This window comes from Austrofundulus limnaeus, unplaced genomic scaffold (assembly GCF_001266775.1).
Source record: "Austrofundulus limnaeus strain Quisiro unplaced genomic scaffold, Austrofundulus_limnaeus-1.0 Scaffold102, whole genome shotgun sequence".
Taxonomy (NCBI): domain Eukaryota; kingdom Metazoa; phylum Chordata; class Actinopteri; order Cyprinodontiformes; family Rivulidae; genus Austrofundulus; species Austrofundulus limnaeus.
In genome coordinates, this window is record NW_013952504.1 from 821,141 (window position 1) to 838,451 (window position 17,311).

General features: G+C 36.5%; 1 protein-coding gene across 1 annotated transcript in view; it reads left to right on the top strand.

The window, feature by feature from the left end:
• Positions 1 to 1,352: 1,352 nt before the first annotated feature.
• shoc2 (SHOC2 leucine rich repeat scaffold protein) overlaps positions 1,353 to 17,311 on the top strand; it is a gene marked incomplete at its 3' end in the record, with an annotated part of 18,671 nt that continues 2,712 nt past the window's right edge. The window contains 7 exon segments of the mRNA XM_014013502.1: positions 1,353 to 1,449; positions 5,869 to 6,938; positions 7,203 to 7,340; positions 7,478 to 7,608; positions 9,276 to 9,464; positions 10,891 to 11,013; positions 11,913 to 12,050. Of these exon segments, the coding sequence (XP_013868956.1) occupies positions 6,236 to 6,938; positions 7,203 to 7,340; positions 7,478 to 7,608; positions 9,276 to 9,464; positions 10,891 to 11,013; positions 11,913 to 12,050 (1,422 nt within the window).

Genomic DNA, 17,311 nt, shown 5'->3' on the forward strand with positions numbered 1-17,311 from the left:
GAGATAGCTAAGTCATAATTGTGAGATACCTAAGTCATAATAATGAGATAGCTAAGTCATAATTATGAGATAGTTTCTCATAATTATGAGATACCTAAGTCATAATAATGAGATAGCTAAGTCATAATAATGAGATAGCTAAGTCATAATTATGAGATAGTTTCTCATAATAATGAGATAGCTAAGTCATAATAATGAGATAGCTAAGTCGTAATAATGAGATAGCTAAGTCATAACTATGAGATACTATCTCATAATTATGAGACACTATCTCATAGTTATGACTTAGCTATCTCATTATTATGACTTAGCTATCTCATTATTATGAGAAACTATCTCATAATTATGACTTAGCTATCTCATTATTATGACTTAGCTATCTCATTATTATGACTTAGCTATCTCATTATTATGAGATACTTTCTCTAAGTCTATAAGTCATAATTATGACTTATAGACTTATAGACTATCTCATTATTATGAGATAATTTCTCTATAGCTATAAGTCATAATTAAGACTTATAGACTTTTAGACTATCTCATTATTATGAGAAAGTATATCATAATAATGAGCTAGCTAAGTCATAATTATGAGATAGTATCTCATAGTTATGACTTAGCTATCTTATAATTATGACTTAGCTATGTCATTATTATGAGATGTTTAGCTATAAGTCATAATTATGACTTGTAGACTTACAGACTAATTATGACTTAGCTATAAGTCATAATTATGACTTATAGACTTATAGACTATCTCATTATTGAGATAGTATCTCATAATAATGAGATAGCTAAGTCATAACTATGAGATACTATCTCATAGTTATGACTTAGCTATCTCATAATTATGACTTAGCTATCTCATTATTATGAGATACTATAATGAGATACTATCTCATAATTATGACTTAGCTATAAGTCATAATTATGACTTATAGACTTATATATATATCTCATTATTATGAGAAAGTATCTCATAATAATGAGATAGCTAAGTCATAATTATGAGATACTATCTCATAATAATGAGATAGCTAAGTCATAATTATGAGATAGTATCTCATAATAATGAGATAGCTAAGTCATAATTATGAGATAGCTGTCATAATTATGAGATACAAGTTTTGTTTATTTTTTATCAGGGTGGCGGAAATGGGCTTCCATATACTTCAGTTTTAAAAAAAACATACTAATATTACAAACATGAAACATACAATGAACATGGAATAAATGTAAATATAAATATGAATGTATTCAAGTTTTTTGAGTTTAAAAAAAGTAAAACTCCGTAAAGCGTTTGCAACCTGGTCGCGTTCGAAAGTCTCGTGATAACATTGGCTCCGCGTGCAAATGACGCAATTCGGTGTCCGGAGAGGGAGGGAGCTCGAGCGGCGGTGTAGGAAAAGAGGAGGAAGCAGCTAGGATGGCGGAGGCACACCTCTGAAGGTAAATCAGTTTTTTCTTTAACAATAACGGTGGACGTTTTTATTCCCTCACTAAAACTCGACGACACCGAACATTTCATGAGGTCGCCCGGCTCAGCTGACGGCGTGTTCAGCGCTTAAATCTGTTCTTCTTTGGTAGCGGAGCCGCAAACGCACTCTTTTGTTCAGCTTCAGAATGGCCGCTGTTTTTCAGAGTGTTTTCTCTTTTTTTCTTCTTCCACTTATTTTCTTTAAGGAATCGGCGCTCAGACAGAGTGTTGCAGCTAACCCCGGCTCGGTTCGGCCCGTAAACTGTCTCCGTCCTGTGCTGTTGTCGGGTTGTCCGCTGCCCTGCGCTCAGCTGGCTGCAGCACAGATTTCGCGGCTCGGGGTCTGATCTAGCTCCGCTCGGGTTTCGCTCTGCGTCCCGCAGCCGCTCCGGCTCGGGCCTACGTTAAACACAGCTGTGGTTACTTGCACATTACACACTTGTCACTCTGTTGCGTGTAAACTTCTGCTTTAAAAGGCGTTTAAACGTAATGTTGTTCTCTGTTTGAGAAGACGTAAGATTAAAACATAGCTAGCTTGCGGGCTAATTGTAAGCTAGCTGACGTTAGCAGCTTAGCAGTCTAGAACTGACGTTTTGCTTTGGTGTTGACGTTTAGCTTAGCTGTTATTTCCTGCCTTGTTAGTCGTTTTTGCCACCGTTTATAAGAGTTGTTGCTAACCCCGATCAGTTCCGTGAAAGCTTAACATCTGGAGTTTTAGCTGTAATGAGTTTTAACATTTCTAGCTATATGTCAAGTCGCACAAACAGGGGTTTATTAGCGTTTATATCAAAGGTATGACTCCCAGGTTAGTGATTACACGGTGTCACCGAGTCAAGTGTCAGTTTCCTTGCCGTCCTTGTTCGCTAAATATATCAGTCTCTCAAGGCGACTTGGTGGCAACCGATGTGTCTGTAATCTGTTTCTATCTGTCTTCTGCACACGTAGCAAATGAGCTAGCTGGGTCATGTGGAGTGCTGTGTGAGTGCTGTGTAGTATCAGCAGCAAACTCGCCTCTTGCGCAATTTTTCTGCCTATATCACACACAATCAGCGAGTTTCAAAGTCCTCATTATTTCAGGTGTAGTATGAAAACACGCGCTTGTGGTGCAAATCTGTGTGTTTCATTTGTCTTGACACACCTTTGTTTTTATAACTCACGTCTTGTTTGTGCTCTTATTAGCTAACTTGGTGCATATCTTTTTTTATCATTAAAGTCAGTGAAATGGAATTTGCTCCAGTTCAAATGCACTGGTGTAAGCAGATGGGCCCACGATATCCTTAATGGAAACTTTAATAGTGTGAGTTTGGCAAGTCCAAGTAGTCTTTTATGGTGGTTGTGCGGTGGTGTTGATGGACTCACATTAGCTTTTTTTTTCTTTTTTCAAAACTCCCAATTTAGTGTAGCTTGATGTCTTCTTGAATGAACCGACAAAATGCGAACGACAAAAATGTTGTCGCCACTGAATCGCTTCAGTGTTGGTTTGGCCTTTATGTAAAAACAGGAGCCAAAACACTTCAATTAGATAAAAAAAATAAACAAACACCGCACTCAACCACATGTTGGAACAATACACAATCATGATTCGTAATATAAAAGCTGTAAGCAGATACAGAGTGGCTGTTTGTTTTGCAGTTTTCCGATAAAAGCAGAAATAATTTGTTTAGCCTTAAAGTGATTCTGTAACTCCTCCATAGTAAACACAGTTAATGGGTTGTTTAGATTTTTTTTAATAATTATTATGCCTCCTCTTTTGTTGGCTAAATAGCTAAATGCATGCTTTGGTAGGGCGGTGAGTTGATGTCAACACACAATGTTTGTTTAGTAGCAATAAGCAGATGTCAGGTTATACCAGGTACATAAAAGAGAGGTTCTTGACTTGCTGGGGGAGAAAATGCACATCGAAACAAGTTTGGCGGCTTTTAAATGTTTAATTATTTTGAACACTCAAGCTTATAGAGCACATATAGTTCAAATGTTGTTGTTTTTTATTTGTATGTAGTCTACTTTTCATATAACATTTCTGTTGAAGTAATACATGCGGATTTGTTGTGGGAGAATCTTCTGTGTGAAGTTTTCACCAGTTGTCATGTATATCTGTATCAAACTAAATAAAAAATAATAATAAAGGAAGTTTGCAGAATGCTTTACCAGAAGTAAAACGTAAATGTGTGTTTTTTCCCACCAATACTACCGATTGTTTTGTTGTCACAATTGTTCTTCTTTTTCCTTCCCTTGAGGTAAGAACTATTTGTATTCGAAATTGTTGAGTTATTTTGAAAAAAAAAAACAAAACAATACAGCCATTTAAAGCGCACAAACAATAGTTAATCTGTTGTGCTTAACGTTTGTTTTTTTTATGTTTTGTTTGGATAAAAAGCACCAAGTCTGTTCATGTGTCAGAACTGCCCAAAAATGATGCGTATGATGATGTCACTAATAAATATTCACTAAAAATAAACTTGCTCAATATAATTTTAGAAGAAAAAACACTTTTTTTTATTTGGCATTTTAGTAAAAATAGTTTATGAATGTTTAAATAGGATCTTTACAGATGATGTCGTCTCGCAGTTTGTTATAACAGACAGGAACACAGAGTATAACCGTATAAGGAAGTGGCTTGTGCTGCTAAGTTTACATCATGGCTCCAGCAGTTGGGTTGGTCTGGATATTCTCATTATTTGTTTCTAATAGTTGTGCACACCAGTATGCCTGTTCCAGCCACTGTTAGAAGCCACTGTAATTATTTATAATCAGCAAAACAAGCAACAAATACCTTAATCTTTTAGATAATATACTTTAGGGTGCATCTATTGACTAAACATTTGTTTTGTAGCCCAAAGGTTATGTGACCTGTTGTGGTGAGGACTTTGAAGACCACTTCTAAAGAGTACTCTCAGCAGTTTCAACCTTTTCTCTCAGCTCAGATCCTGAGCCAAACCAGATTCTCCTTTTTCTTTTTGACACAGTTTAGCTTGTGCTGTGTTATACCATCACCAATGTACAGAAAACTACACCAGAGACTAACAGAGACAGGCTTCCAGAGAAAAGTTGTTTGAGCTGTGTTTTGACTTGTTTGAAACATATTTTTGTGGTCTGCCATAGCACGTATCATGGTGCAAAGACTAGTCACCAAACCTGTTAAGGTTTTGTTTTTATTTGTTGTTTATTTCATGTGTAAAGACAAATATTCTCAGAGTGTTGAGACCCTTTTTAAAGGGATCCATGATTAGTTGTAACATTAGACTTTATGTAATCAACATGTATTTTAACTGTAAAATAAAAACTGTAAAAATACTGTAGGATTTTCAGTTTTTATCATTTTTAATTTTAAAAATATATTACACGGACAGACGGGGCCATTTTATTTACACAAAAAGCATTCTGGGTAAATGATGACGTGGATAGGTCCTCGGTATGAGCGAGCTATATCCACCCTGAAGGTTAATCTTGGACAATAGCTGATGATCGACTCTTTTAAATGAAACCAGAGAGCGTTGACAGAGAGGAGAAGGTAGAAATGACTCAGCCTGTAACTGAAAATATGGATGGAGGACAACAGAGCTGCTTCATGGAAGAAGAACCTCAGCTTAGCCTGTTAGCTTTAGCATTAGCTCCGTTGCTATCACCATATATATGTATTAGCTCAGCGCTACACATTCTCCTCTCATCACTGAGGTCCTCCATCCACATGACAGAGAGGGGAATGCAAAAAGGACTCAGTCTGCAACTGAAAATATGGATGTAGTACCTCAGTTTAGCTTGTTTGTCGCGCTAGTGCTGAGCTAACCCATATAAGGCAGAATAGTATCGGTGCTAGTACAAAGGCTAACAGGCTAAGCTGAGGTTCTTCTTCCATGAAGCAGCTCTGTTGTCCTCCATCCATATTTTCAGTTCCAGGCTGAGTCATTTCTACCTTCTCCTCTCTGTCAACGCTCTCTGGTTTCATTTAAAAGAGTCGATCATCAGATATTGTCCAAGATTAACCTTCAGGGTGGATATAGCTCGCTCACACCGAGGACATATCCATGTCATCATTTACCCAGAATGATTTGCGTGTAAATAAAATGTCCGTCCGTGTTAAAATATACTTCAAAAAATTTCCAAAACTAAACAGCCTACGGTGTTTTTACAGTCTTAATTTTACAGTTAAATTATGTTTATCAAATTATGTTTATCAAATCAAGTCTAATGTTACAACTAATCATGGATCCCTTTATAGTTTTTATTTTTTGTGTAATGCAAATATAAAGGACATTTGTTTTTACTGTAAACACATTTGTTAAAACTTTGGATGGACCGCTGGAAGCAAGTGATGAAACTCAAATATTAAGAATGCTTAAAGGGAATGAAATATACAATAATAAATGTTAACTTTTTTTTCTTCCTAACAGCAATTTTCAGGGGGATTAAAATAAATCTTTGGTGAACCTGCCAGCCTGAAAGAACTTCAATCTAAAGGTCCTGGGATTATATGCAGTCCAAAGATTCAAGCATGTGCCCCATGGATCCCACAAATCACCTGCTTCGAAGGATTAATTCTCTAATGTCATTTTAGCAAAGGAAAACATCATTACAAGTGTCTACAACACCTTTGGACCAACCAGCTTTTCTAAGTGTCATCCTAAATGTGTTGGTCTGCATGGGGATGTATATTCTTGAAAGATTCCTTGACTGTCTATGTCCCGTTGTTTCTAAATAAGTAACCTGAGGAAGAGAGAGTCCCATGAGCAACTTTGCTGGGCTGCTAATAACATCAACATGAGTAGTAATTTAGGCAAAGAAAAGGATTTAAAAGAAAAGGACCCCAAAGGTGGTCCAGCAGGTAAAGAAAGGGAAAAGGAGGCCAAGGCCTTAGCCAGTTTAGTCAAAGACGGTGGCAAAGAAACAAAGACCAAAGGGAAAGATGCCAAAGAAGGTAAGAAAGACACAAGCAGCTCAACGCCGGGTGTTGCCTTCTCTGTTGACAATACAATAAAGCGGCCAAACCCGGCACAAGGTGCACGCAAGAAATCCAGCAATGCAGAAGTTATCAAAGAGCTCAATAAGTGTCGGGAGGAGACTTCAGTGAGACTGGACCTATCTAAACGTTCCATTCACATGCTGCCCACCTCCATTAAAGAGTTGACTCAGTTGGTTGAACTTTACTTGTATAGCAACAAACTACAGAGCCTACCAGCTGAGGTGGGTTGCCTATCAGGCTTGGTCACTTTAGCTCTCAGTGAGAACTCCTTGACCAGTTTGCCTGATTCCTTGGACTCCCTGAAGAAGCTTCGAATGCTTGACCTCCGGCACAACAAGCTCAGAGAGATCCCACCTGTTGTCTATCGGCTGACGTCTCTGACCACGCTGTACCTGCGCTTCAACCGCATCACGACAGTAGAGAAGGACATCCGAAACTTGTCTAAGATCACCATGCTCAGTATCCGGGAGAACAAGATTAAGCAGCTGCCTGCAGAGATAGGTAAGTAAAACCTATGCACAGGGAACACTTGAGTGCTTCAAAGTTAAAACAAACATTGGCTACTGTTTAGCTTAGTGACTTCAGACAAAATAATTTCCCACCAAACAGTGTGGGCTAGTGTTAATGCTCTTGGATAGGTGCTCTGTTCGTGTCTAAACAAATGTTAGACACTTACTGTTATGTTTTGGACATTGTCTAATTTGTAATCAAGAATTATAAGGACACCAGCTATTTGATTAAAAGTTGTTGTGGATCCTCCTGCAGGGGAGCTATGCAGCCTCATTACTCTGGATGTCGCCCATAACCAGTTGGAACATCTACCAAAGGAGATTGGAAATTGCACACAAATAACCAACCTTGACTTGCAGCACAATGAGCTCCTGGACCTCCCAGAGACTATTGGTAATTTGAGTGTAACATTTTCACATTCTTTTAGACTTCATTTATAGGATTTTTATTTATTGAAGGACTTGAAAGCCAAGTTGTTTTCAAAGTACATGTTTTTTTTGTATTACTCAAATTATTATTTTTTCTTTCAGGCAATTTGGCAAGCATAAATCGTTTAGGTCTGCGATATAATCGATTGTCGGCAATCCCCAGATCATTATCCAAATGTCGAGAACTAGAGGAGCTAAACCTTGAAAATAACAACATTTCAGTGTTGCCAGAAGTAAGTGGAACACATTTTTGTTCCAAATATAACTTTTTTTATTTGTTTCTATTGTTTTTGTTTCCTGCTATGTTTGTTGTTCAAAATGTAGAGTGGAAAACTCTAGTTTTGTTTCAAAGCCTTATCTCTATTCCAGTTTTTCTGAACTGTTAGGAAATATTATTTACGATACGTATCAGGACAGTATGAAAACATTAGCCTCACATTGTTATATTTTAAGAAATGTGTGCGCACGTCTGTGATTGTATGCATTTTCTTAAAGGGGCAATATCATGTAAAATCAACTTTTTGGAGTTTTATATCCTGTTATAACGTTATCCCCTCTTCAAAACCATACCCAGAGTATTGCTTTGACTAATTCATGCATGTTTGAGAAATCCTGTAATGTCCTGTGGCAGCCAGGCAGGAGAACAAAAACAGGTGGTTGGCCCTGGAACAGCCTTTTAGGTGCAGCTCCTCCTCTGGGCTGTGTCTCTAAGCTGAGCTTCCTCATCACAGAGGACACCTCCCCCGCGACCCCTGCAGGCTGTCAGCAGCAGCAGGAACAACTAGCGAACAATTGGTGAAAACACGCATACGCTTCTTCTACTGAGCTCGTAATACTTCTCAGTTCAGTCCTTTTCAGATTTAAAATAAAAATCTTTGAAGAAATGTGTTTTACGATTCCAAGGATGATACAGTTCTTAAGAAATGGTTTGGTTCCATTTTTGGAAGTAACCCTCTGATGAAATAAAAATATTTATATTATATAAATATAAAATATAAAAATATTTATATTATACAGTTTACGGATAATAGCTTTCTGAACAAAAGGGCATTTAACAGTGGACTAATAACAAGATTATCACTAAAAGACAAAGCAATTCCAACACTCAGATGGACACAAACACTGTTGTCACCTGCACAGATAAGCTGAAAAACAACTCGCGTTGTTTTGTTCGGTTGCTTGGTCTATCTGTGATCTATGGTTACCATTTGTAACTTACATTACAATTTGTGTTCTTTAGTTGGCTTACACCACATTGTAGTAATAAATAAATTTAACTTAACATTATGTGTGTCTGTGAGGATGACTAGAAAATATCCTACCAAGCTGAAACGTCTCTCTACTCACTCCGGTTCTTCAGAAAACATATTTTCCGGGTCCGACAGTAAGGTTTAATTTATCCTGAGTTGCCATTTTCCAAAATATATATTGTATAATGTTGCTACTTTTTAAAAATTATTATTACAACAAAATAGGCTACAACGCTACAGGTTGTAAACGCATGAAGCTGCAGAAATGAGCGTGACCGCAGCAGTAGGAGGTTCTTAAAAAGACAGAGACCAGTAAAGGAAGCTTGCAGAATTCCAGGTGTTTAGGAACAGCTATAATGCAAAGTCTAATTTAATTTTGATTTATACATATAAACAACATTTTTATAACAACTGAATGTGACATAGATACTTTATTATGGTAAAAAATTTAACTATATGCCAGAGAAACACATACTATTGGCCATTTAAACACCAAATTTGCCTATAATTTTCTCAACTCTTTTTATTGCTGCTTGTTCATCCAGAATAAAAATAATAAATGGCTTCAGTGAGATAATATCTTCTAATTTTTCATTACATTTATGTTTGATTTTTTTCTTGTTTGTTTGTTTTTGTTTTTGCATGGCCAGGGCCTGCTGTCGAGTTTGGTGAACCTGACGAGTCTAACACTGGCGAGGAACTGCTTCCAGTCGTACCCTGTGGGTGGGCCTTCTCAGTTCTCCACCATTTACTCCCTCAACATGGAACACAACCGCATCAACAAGATCCCATTTGGTATCTTCTCCAGGGCCAAAGTGTTGAGCAAGCTTAACATGAAGGTATGATTGACTAGAAACTTGACGAAATAACTTGAGAAGTGTGATACTGAATGTATTTTTAGTGATTAAGCATTTAATTATGTTAAAAACAAACATTAGGACATGACTTTTATCAACAAGTAGCAAAGCTAGTTTTGTTTACCCTGTATGTACCCAGTTTGTTACTGTTGAGTCACAGCAGAGGTAAGGAGTTGCTGGCCTCCTGGCTCTGGTTACCCACACTTTGTCAGTCTTTTCTGGGATTCACTTTGATTTCTTACCAAGGGTGAAACAATCACCCCAATTTGCAATAGGAAAGAAGACATTTAACAATACTGTGATGTCAAATTTTATAATAAATATGAATGTATTTTTTGGAAAGATAACATATTGTAAAAAAGATTTCATGTTGCTGCGATGAACAGTTGTTGAGATATTCACATGTGAAGAAACAGGAAGTGATATCAAATGGAAATGTCTTTAATGTAAACAGAGTACTGCTAAAATGGCTAACAATGACTGAAGAGAAGAATCTGATGTTTCTTTAGATTATTTTAATCACTATCATAGACAGATGAGAGAGTCGTAGTTCCAATAATGTTTCAGTGAACAAAAATTTGGGAGTTTTCATTCTCTAAAAGTTCTCCTTTGATGTCACTTCCTGTTTCACTTTAGTTGAGCCAAGTTCAAAAGAAAATAAGCCAGTTATGTGACACAATGGGTCAAATCATGTGTATCATGCCAAGCTTTTTAAATATAAATATATTTTCTTTGACATTTTGTATTTCATGGATATGCATGTCACAGGTACTTTTAGGCTCTGTCAAAAACACTGTGTTCAAACAGTAAAACAATTGAATTCTTTCAGAAACAGTATTAGTGTATTGGAAAAATTTATATCCCATCCTAAAAGACACTTAGGCAGAAAATGCATATATTTTACAACTTAAAGAAATTAAACTCTAAGATGTTAATCGACTGTTCTGTATTGTTTATGTGGCTTAGATGAATGTAAAATTAAATGTGCATTTAAACAGAACAAATAAACCAAGGTGCACAACAGGCCAGGTTTTTTTCCCCAAGGAGGAGCATAAAAAGCTTTTTTAATAAATGCACATTGTATTTTTGAGCATTTCCAATTTTGTACAAAAACTAGTCTAGTGCTTCTTTATCACTTACAAGTTTTTATAAAATGTCAACCTTTCAGAATGTGTTCTCTTTGGAAAGCATTTCTGTTAATGCTAGTACCATTAGTTGGGGATAAAAACAATTTTATACACATTATTTGGACATTTTCAATTCTGTGCCATCTGAAAATATTTTCTCCTGCCATGTATCATTCATACACAGTGTCATCCTCTGCTGATCCTCTTAAAACGTGTTTCCATGAGCTAGCATGCTGTGTTACTGTTTTACACCATTAAAACGTTCCCATTTTATTTGTCAGGACAACCAGTTAACATCCCTGCCATTGGATTTTGGCACATGGACTAGCATGGTTGAACTGAACCTGGCCACTAATCAGCTGACAAAGATCTCAGAAGACATCTGTGGTCTTGTCTCTTTAGAGGTAAATATTGCACAGAGCAACACACAGTTTTGTGAAATCTACAATTAACTGAGAATGTTAGATCAGTTTTCATAAACATTTTTGCAATGAAGATATACTGCATTGCAAGTCTGTTAGTTTTTAGAAACTGACTAACAGTGGTGGAGCTAGGATTTTTAGGGACCATCAAGGGGCCACAATATATTCATTTGTTCAACATCCTTGCACACACATCCCTTGTTTTGGTAAGGTGTATACATTTAACCAGTCACATATGTTTAAACACTTAAAGTGATTTTAGTTTTAAAAAAAAGCTTGTACAGTAAAGTCTCCTTACCAATTTTACATTCATTTTTACTGTAAATAAATTAAATACTCTCAAACAGCATGCAAGAAAATACAGTCATCCTTTGTCAATTGTAAGACATTTTGCAGGATTGTTCAAACTTTCTTAAGAAAAGAAGAAGACCTCTCTAAGCTTGATTCAAGCTGGACTTTACTATTTAACTCATTAACTAAGTAGTGTTTGGACATGAAACTGCATCCATCATCACTCTCAGGCAAAGGACAGATGAGTGACAGGACAGGGGCACTTCAGGGGGCCAATCAGATTTTAGCTGGGGCCAATGCCCCTGTGGCCCCGCCCCTAGAACCGCCCCTGCTGACTAATGCCCAACAGATTTTGTATAAATGTTTAAGTTATACAAAACAAACATTACAAATGGTCACTTATACATTATCGTCTGAGGATTTTGTCATTCTTTTGGCAATTTTAAAATGATTTGTTTGGAAATGACCAGAAAAATGTGTTTTTCCTGTTAGGATTGCATGAGTTTTGTAAAACAAACAAACAAAAAAATCATGTTTTTCAATACTTTCATGTATAATCGTTTAATTTGAACGACTTTGTTGTCTTCCAGGTATTAATATTGTCCAATAACCTTCTGAAAAAGTTACCGCATGGTATTGGGAATTTGAGAAAGTTACGAGAGCTCGACTTGGAGGAAAATAAGTTGGAATGTCTACCCATTGAAATCGCTTACCTGAAAGATTTACAGGTAATCTTTCCATACGTGTAGTGCTCTTTGTTGTTCATAACTTTGAAGAATTTAAGTGTGGGGTTTGATTTTAATATATTTTGGCTTATTTCTTCATTTCAAGTAAGAAGTCAAGAACGAGAAACAGAAACATGAGAACTGTTAAAAACTAATTTTACACAATGGAGAGTGTCTTATCTTGCAAACCACACAAACAACTTTTAGGCTCTGATTTTAGGATTTGATCTGGTTTGTTTAAAAATGTGATTTTTAAATAAAGTTAATTCAGTTTTAAGAAGCAGATTATTCAACATGCTGTCTACCCATTAGATAATCATCGCAGTTGGTCTCCACAGTTGGAGGGGATGGACAGTGCTTTGGCATGCAGTTAAATCAGATCCCTTCCCATTTTGCACAATTTGTTGCATCACAGCAGTGTTTTTATTTTCAAAAGTGCAAAACAGCTCAGGCAAAAAAAAAAAAAAAAAACGTTAATTTTTTTAATATGTGATGTTATCCTATTAAAAACTTTACCATTTCTTTTAGACACTCTGAGATTTTCAAGGTGTTTGGCATGTTGAGTTTCGTGCTCTGTGGGGGTCATACCATCTGTTGCAGGACTCCGTGTTCTTCTTGCCACTGAAGATAGTCTTTTATGACGATGCATGGAGGTGTGGGCTTGTTGCCATGCCACAGAATAAATATGGGACAAATTAAATTACATTGCGTGACAGATAAAATGCAAATGTGTGAAGTGTCTGAAATGTTTGCATGATGCTTGATGATTTAGAGCACGTTTCACAGAAAGGAGCAAGTGTGAGTCCCATCTTGCAATACTTTATTATGTTAAGGAATATTAACTTGTAAATTATTTCAGGAGGAGAAAAAAAGAAAAGAAAAACAGTGGATTTGGATCAGAATAGAGGCTTTTTAAGTTTAAAAGGGACATATGCAAAATTTATTTATTTATTTATTTATTTTTAGCTGTTTAAATCATTTCATTGGTTTCTTAGTCACTAGGAGTGCAGAAAAGTTGACTTTAGTCTCTAATAATTGGTATTAAACGATATTGGTCACTTTTTAGAATATCTGTATCGGTCCGATATGTAAAACTGGGCCGATATTAATGTCCAATATTGATTTCCCCCTTTTTAGCTTTGTGTTTCTGTTTTGGGAGGGGAGAAGGTTGGTTGAGCGGTCTCTGTTTGATCATGACAGTGATATTGATGCTGCACAGCCAGGAATAACTGAAGTAGGGACCCATGTCAGAGTCATTTATTTATGGTATCAAGAAAAGACCCTTGTGCGTATACTGTATGTATAATATAATTTGTGTGTTTGTGTAATATCAGTAAATATCGGTTATTGGCCATAACAGCAGTAATTATATCAGATATCGATATCGGCTGAAATTTTCATATTGGTGCATCCCTAAATTTTTTCAGCCCATTCAGTTTTCTCTTATTTTCTATGATGTTTTTTGAACACAGTATTTGCGACAGAACTTCAGAATAAGGTCTAGACTTACCAACTACCGTTTGGTGGTCTTCAGTATCCTCTGGCTCTGGGTCAGTCTCTGGCTCCAACATGTAAAGCTGGATTGACAAGTCTTCCGTTATTGACGTCCTTCAGATATTTTGTAATAAAAAGTTTCTGTGCCACAAGATAGTAGTAAACCTCTTCATCATTCTGAAATGGACTGGTATGGAAGCTGGAAGGGGGGCACAGAATGAAGTGCCTCATTTGGAATTAAAGAGACCGCCTCAAAACAAGTTGATCTAAGATGCACCTCAGAAAAGGAGTGAAAAGGGGGCTTGTGGAGCTACAATAAGGAGGAATTCAGACCAAACATTGTAGTTCTACTTTATTCCAATTGAACAGTGGTGGGCACCAGTCCACTAAAGCGCAGATACGCTAATTGTGGACCTGAATATTTTGTTTGCGCTTTAGCAGTCTTACTAATTTTTATAATTCATAAGCGGATTTGCGCTTTCTAAAATTATGCAGTACCGCTAGTAACTAATTATCTACCTGTCATTAGTATCATGAACAGCGGAAGGTATGGCTGTCAATGAATCACAACACACGTGATCTATCCAACAGCACCCCTCCCAGATAAACACACTTATTGGGACGGTATACATCCTTGCTGACTGTTGCATTCGGTCACGGTTCTGATTTCCCACAATGTTTTGTGTCTGCTTACGTACCAGGAAGGCAATGTTTAGAACTCCCTGTCCCAGCAAAAACAGTTAACGTTTGTAATCCATACTAAAATTTTGTATGTATTGATTTATTTTACTTTACAGTCGGAGCTCCTTTTTTAAAAAAAAGAAGTTTAAACGCTGGAGCTCAATACTTGACGTAATTGGTTGAAGCAATCGGCCAAGGGGTTAGAAATGATTAAGATATTATGTTGTTGAAGACAGACATCTAGTGGTCAACTGGAGCAACTACTTGAAAAACTTTAAAATCCAAGGTCTTGTTTTGAAGGGAAGGTAGTTTCCTGTTCTCCAGGCCATCACAAATCAAATCCGTCATGTACCCAGAATGCATCGCTTCAGTTTTCCAATAAACAGTTTTAAAATTACTTTATTGACGCTTCTTTAATGAAATATCTACAACAAACAAAAGAAAAAGTCAAAGAAGCAGCCGAACTAGCAATCCTCAACAACATTTTAAAGAATCAGCCGAACTAGCAATCCTCAACAACTTTTTAAAGAATCAGCCGAACTAGCAATCCTCAACAACTTTTTAAAGAATCAGCCGAACTAGCAATCCTCAACAACTTTTTAATTTTTACATCAGGAGCTAAAGGTCTGTTACAGGAAATCACATCCCCAGCAATCGGCAGTTGTAGAATTAAGTTGTAAAAGAGTTCATACACCGCTAGTTGGCAGTGTTGTACATATATTGTACATGAATTGTTGCTGACTAGTAAGTGTCAAATTGAACTTGTGCTTTAAAATTAGCTTCTGCTATCTTTCCTATGGCATTAGCGCTTTTGAATTTGCGGACCTAAATATTTTCATAAGTGCTTTAGAAATTGCGGAGCTAAATTTTGGATTAGCGCTGCCCACCACTGCAACTGAATGATTTAAATGTGAAAAAGGATTTAAAATTATAACGTCTACTTTTAAAGTGGTTGCAGTAGCATGTCAGTAGTTGTGAAATAGAATAATAACGTACTCTTGATAAGGTTGATCAAATATACAATCAGACCCATGTGGGACGGTTTGTGCTCTGGTGGTTTCTATATCCATGTTCATACTTGGCTTTTTCAGTCCAACTTGAGTGGTGAGTTCTGATTGAGAGCGTTCACATCTGGCTCTTAAATGCATGTGATCCGTTTCCAGTTACCCGCTTTGTGCCCAGATACTCACAGAGCTGTCAGCCGAGCAGCAACGTCTGCTGATGTTTCTGAAAAAACTGCAATACATTCACACATCTGAACTATAACTATATATCTGAACTGAATTATATTCTTATTATTTTGACATTACCAAGGTTCACGGCCAATTGAGGCACATTTTTGCAGAGTTACACACTAACATTCCAAAGTGCGTTTTCACTGCTTTGCTGTGCTGAACAGTGAGGAGTCTTTGTTGGCTTCCCCATCTGACCACAGTAGAATTCATTTCAGTTTGTTTGTATGACTTCAGTTCACAACAAAAGTCCTCTTAGGGCACTATAAAAAAACATGAATCCATTTCAGATTGAAGTTCAAAGCAGGTCTTTAGTCAGGGTTCTCTTTCTGATAGCTTCACACATTAAAACTTGTCAAAAACTAGCGCTGACTGATCTTCAAAACTGACAGACCCAACTACAACATGTTGATTCAGTTCAAAAAAAGCATTAGTGAGGGCCAACATTTCAAGACATTTTGAGCAATGAAGTGTCTGCTTGGCTTCAAAGTTCCCTGACTAAGCTTCAGACGCTGCTCAATTCATGCGTCTTTCAACAGCTAGTCTGCCTTATTGTTATTGGCCAGCAGCCACTGACAGGGAAAACAAATGATGTAACAAGTCTCTCTAAGTATTGCACTGTGGAAACACGTAACTTTGTTCACAGTTTTGCAGAGATCATGCTTGAGCTTAGTTTATCATACTGCATTAGATGAAAGCAGGTCCTACATGATGACCTTTGTCCGTTTACACTGCTGTGTCTCGCTCTGCAGTGCCACTGAGCTGAATTACTTTGTGTACCTCAAAACAGATGTTAGAGGATGCAACTTATTTTCAGTTTCCTATGTTAGAGCATATGTTAGATTTTATAAAGCAATAGCTATTACAGAAATTGTACAAAAAACAAAACAAAACAATGAGCCTCATTAGTGTTGGACAATAATTTGATATTGATATATATCCTGATTAGGGATGGGTTTTGATGAAAGTTGGATAGAAACTTCATTGCAGATCCATCCACAACAGATGAAAGGTATTTGAAAGACATACACACAGACAAAATAGTTTGTACCCCTCCTTTAATGAAATAAAGTCCACAATGGTCACATAAATAACTAGAATCGGACAAAAGTAATAATAAATAAAACTAATTTAAGATAAAAACCAAGATTTAGACACCTGTGATACTGATTAGTGGACACACCTTGATTTAACATGATCCCTTGGTCACATTATTTTCAGTGTCATTTCTGTCCAGGCCTGTTTTATGAATTTAATTTTTTTTAATTCTGTTGAAGCATGATTGAAAAGCAATGTCTGACTTTCATGTGTTCATTTTCATAGAATTTTTATTTATTGTTACTTTTGTCAGATTGTAGTTATTTCTGTGACCATTGTGTTCGTGGGTTTTTTTTTCATTAAACAATGTGTACCAACAATTTTGTTCACATGTGTATCTTTGGAACCTTTTTGGCAAAGATGTGACACAGAACGGAAAAAATACATCATCCTTCAGCTTTTACATTTACTTATTTTAAGCTTTTGGTTTATAGGTCTTTGGGAATCAGAAATATATTTATTGCCTTGCAAACAGTTTATTTGTTTTTTCTTTCAACAAAGTTTCTCTGGACAACAGGCAGCTTGTGTCGGTGCAAAAGTATGTTTTAACATTTTATTTATTAAAACACATCACTTTCTTCTTCCCTGAGTTATGTACCATAACTATTCTCAACTATCATGGAACAGTTGTAGATGGTTTAATGTACACTCACCGGCCACTTTATTAGGTACACCTGTCCAACTGCTTGTTAACTAGGCCTGTCACGATAACAAATTTTGCTGGGCGATTAATTGTCTCAAAATTTATTGCGATAAACG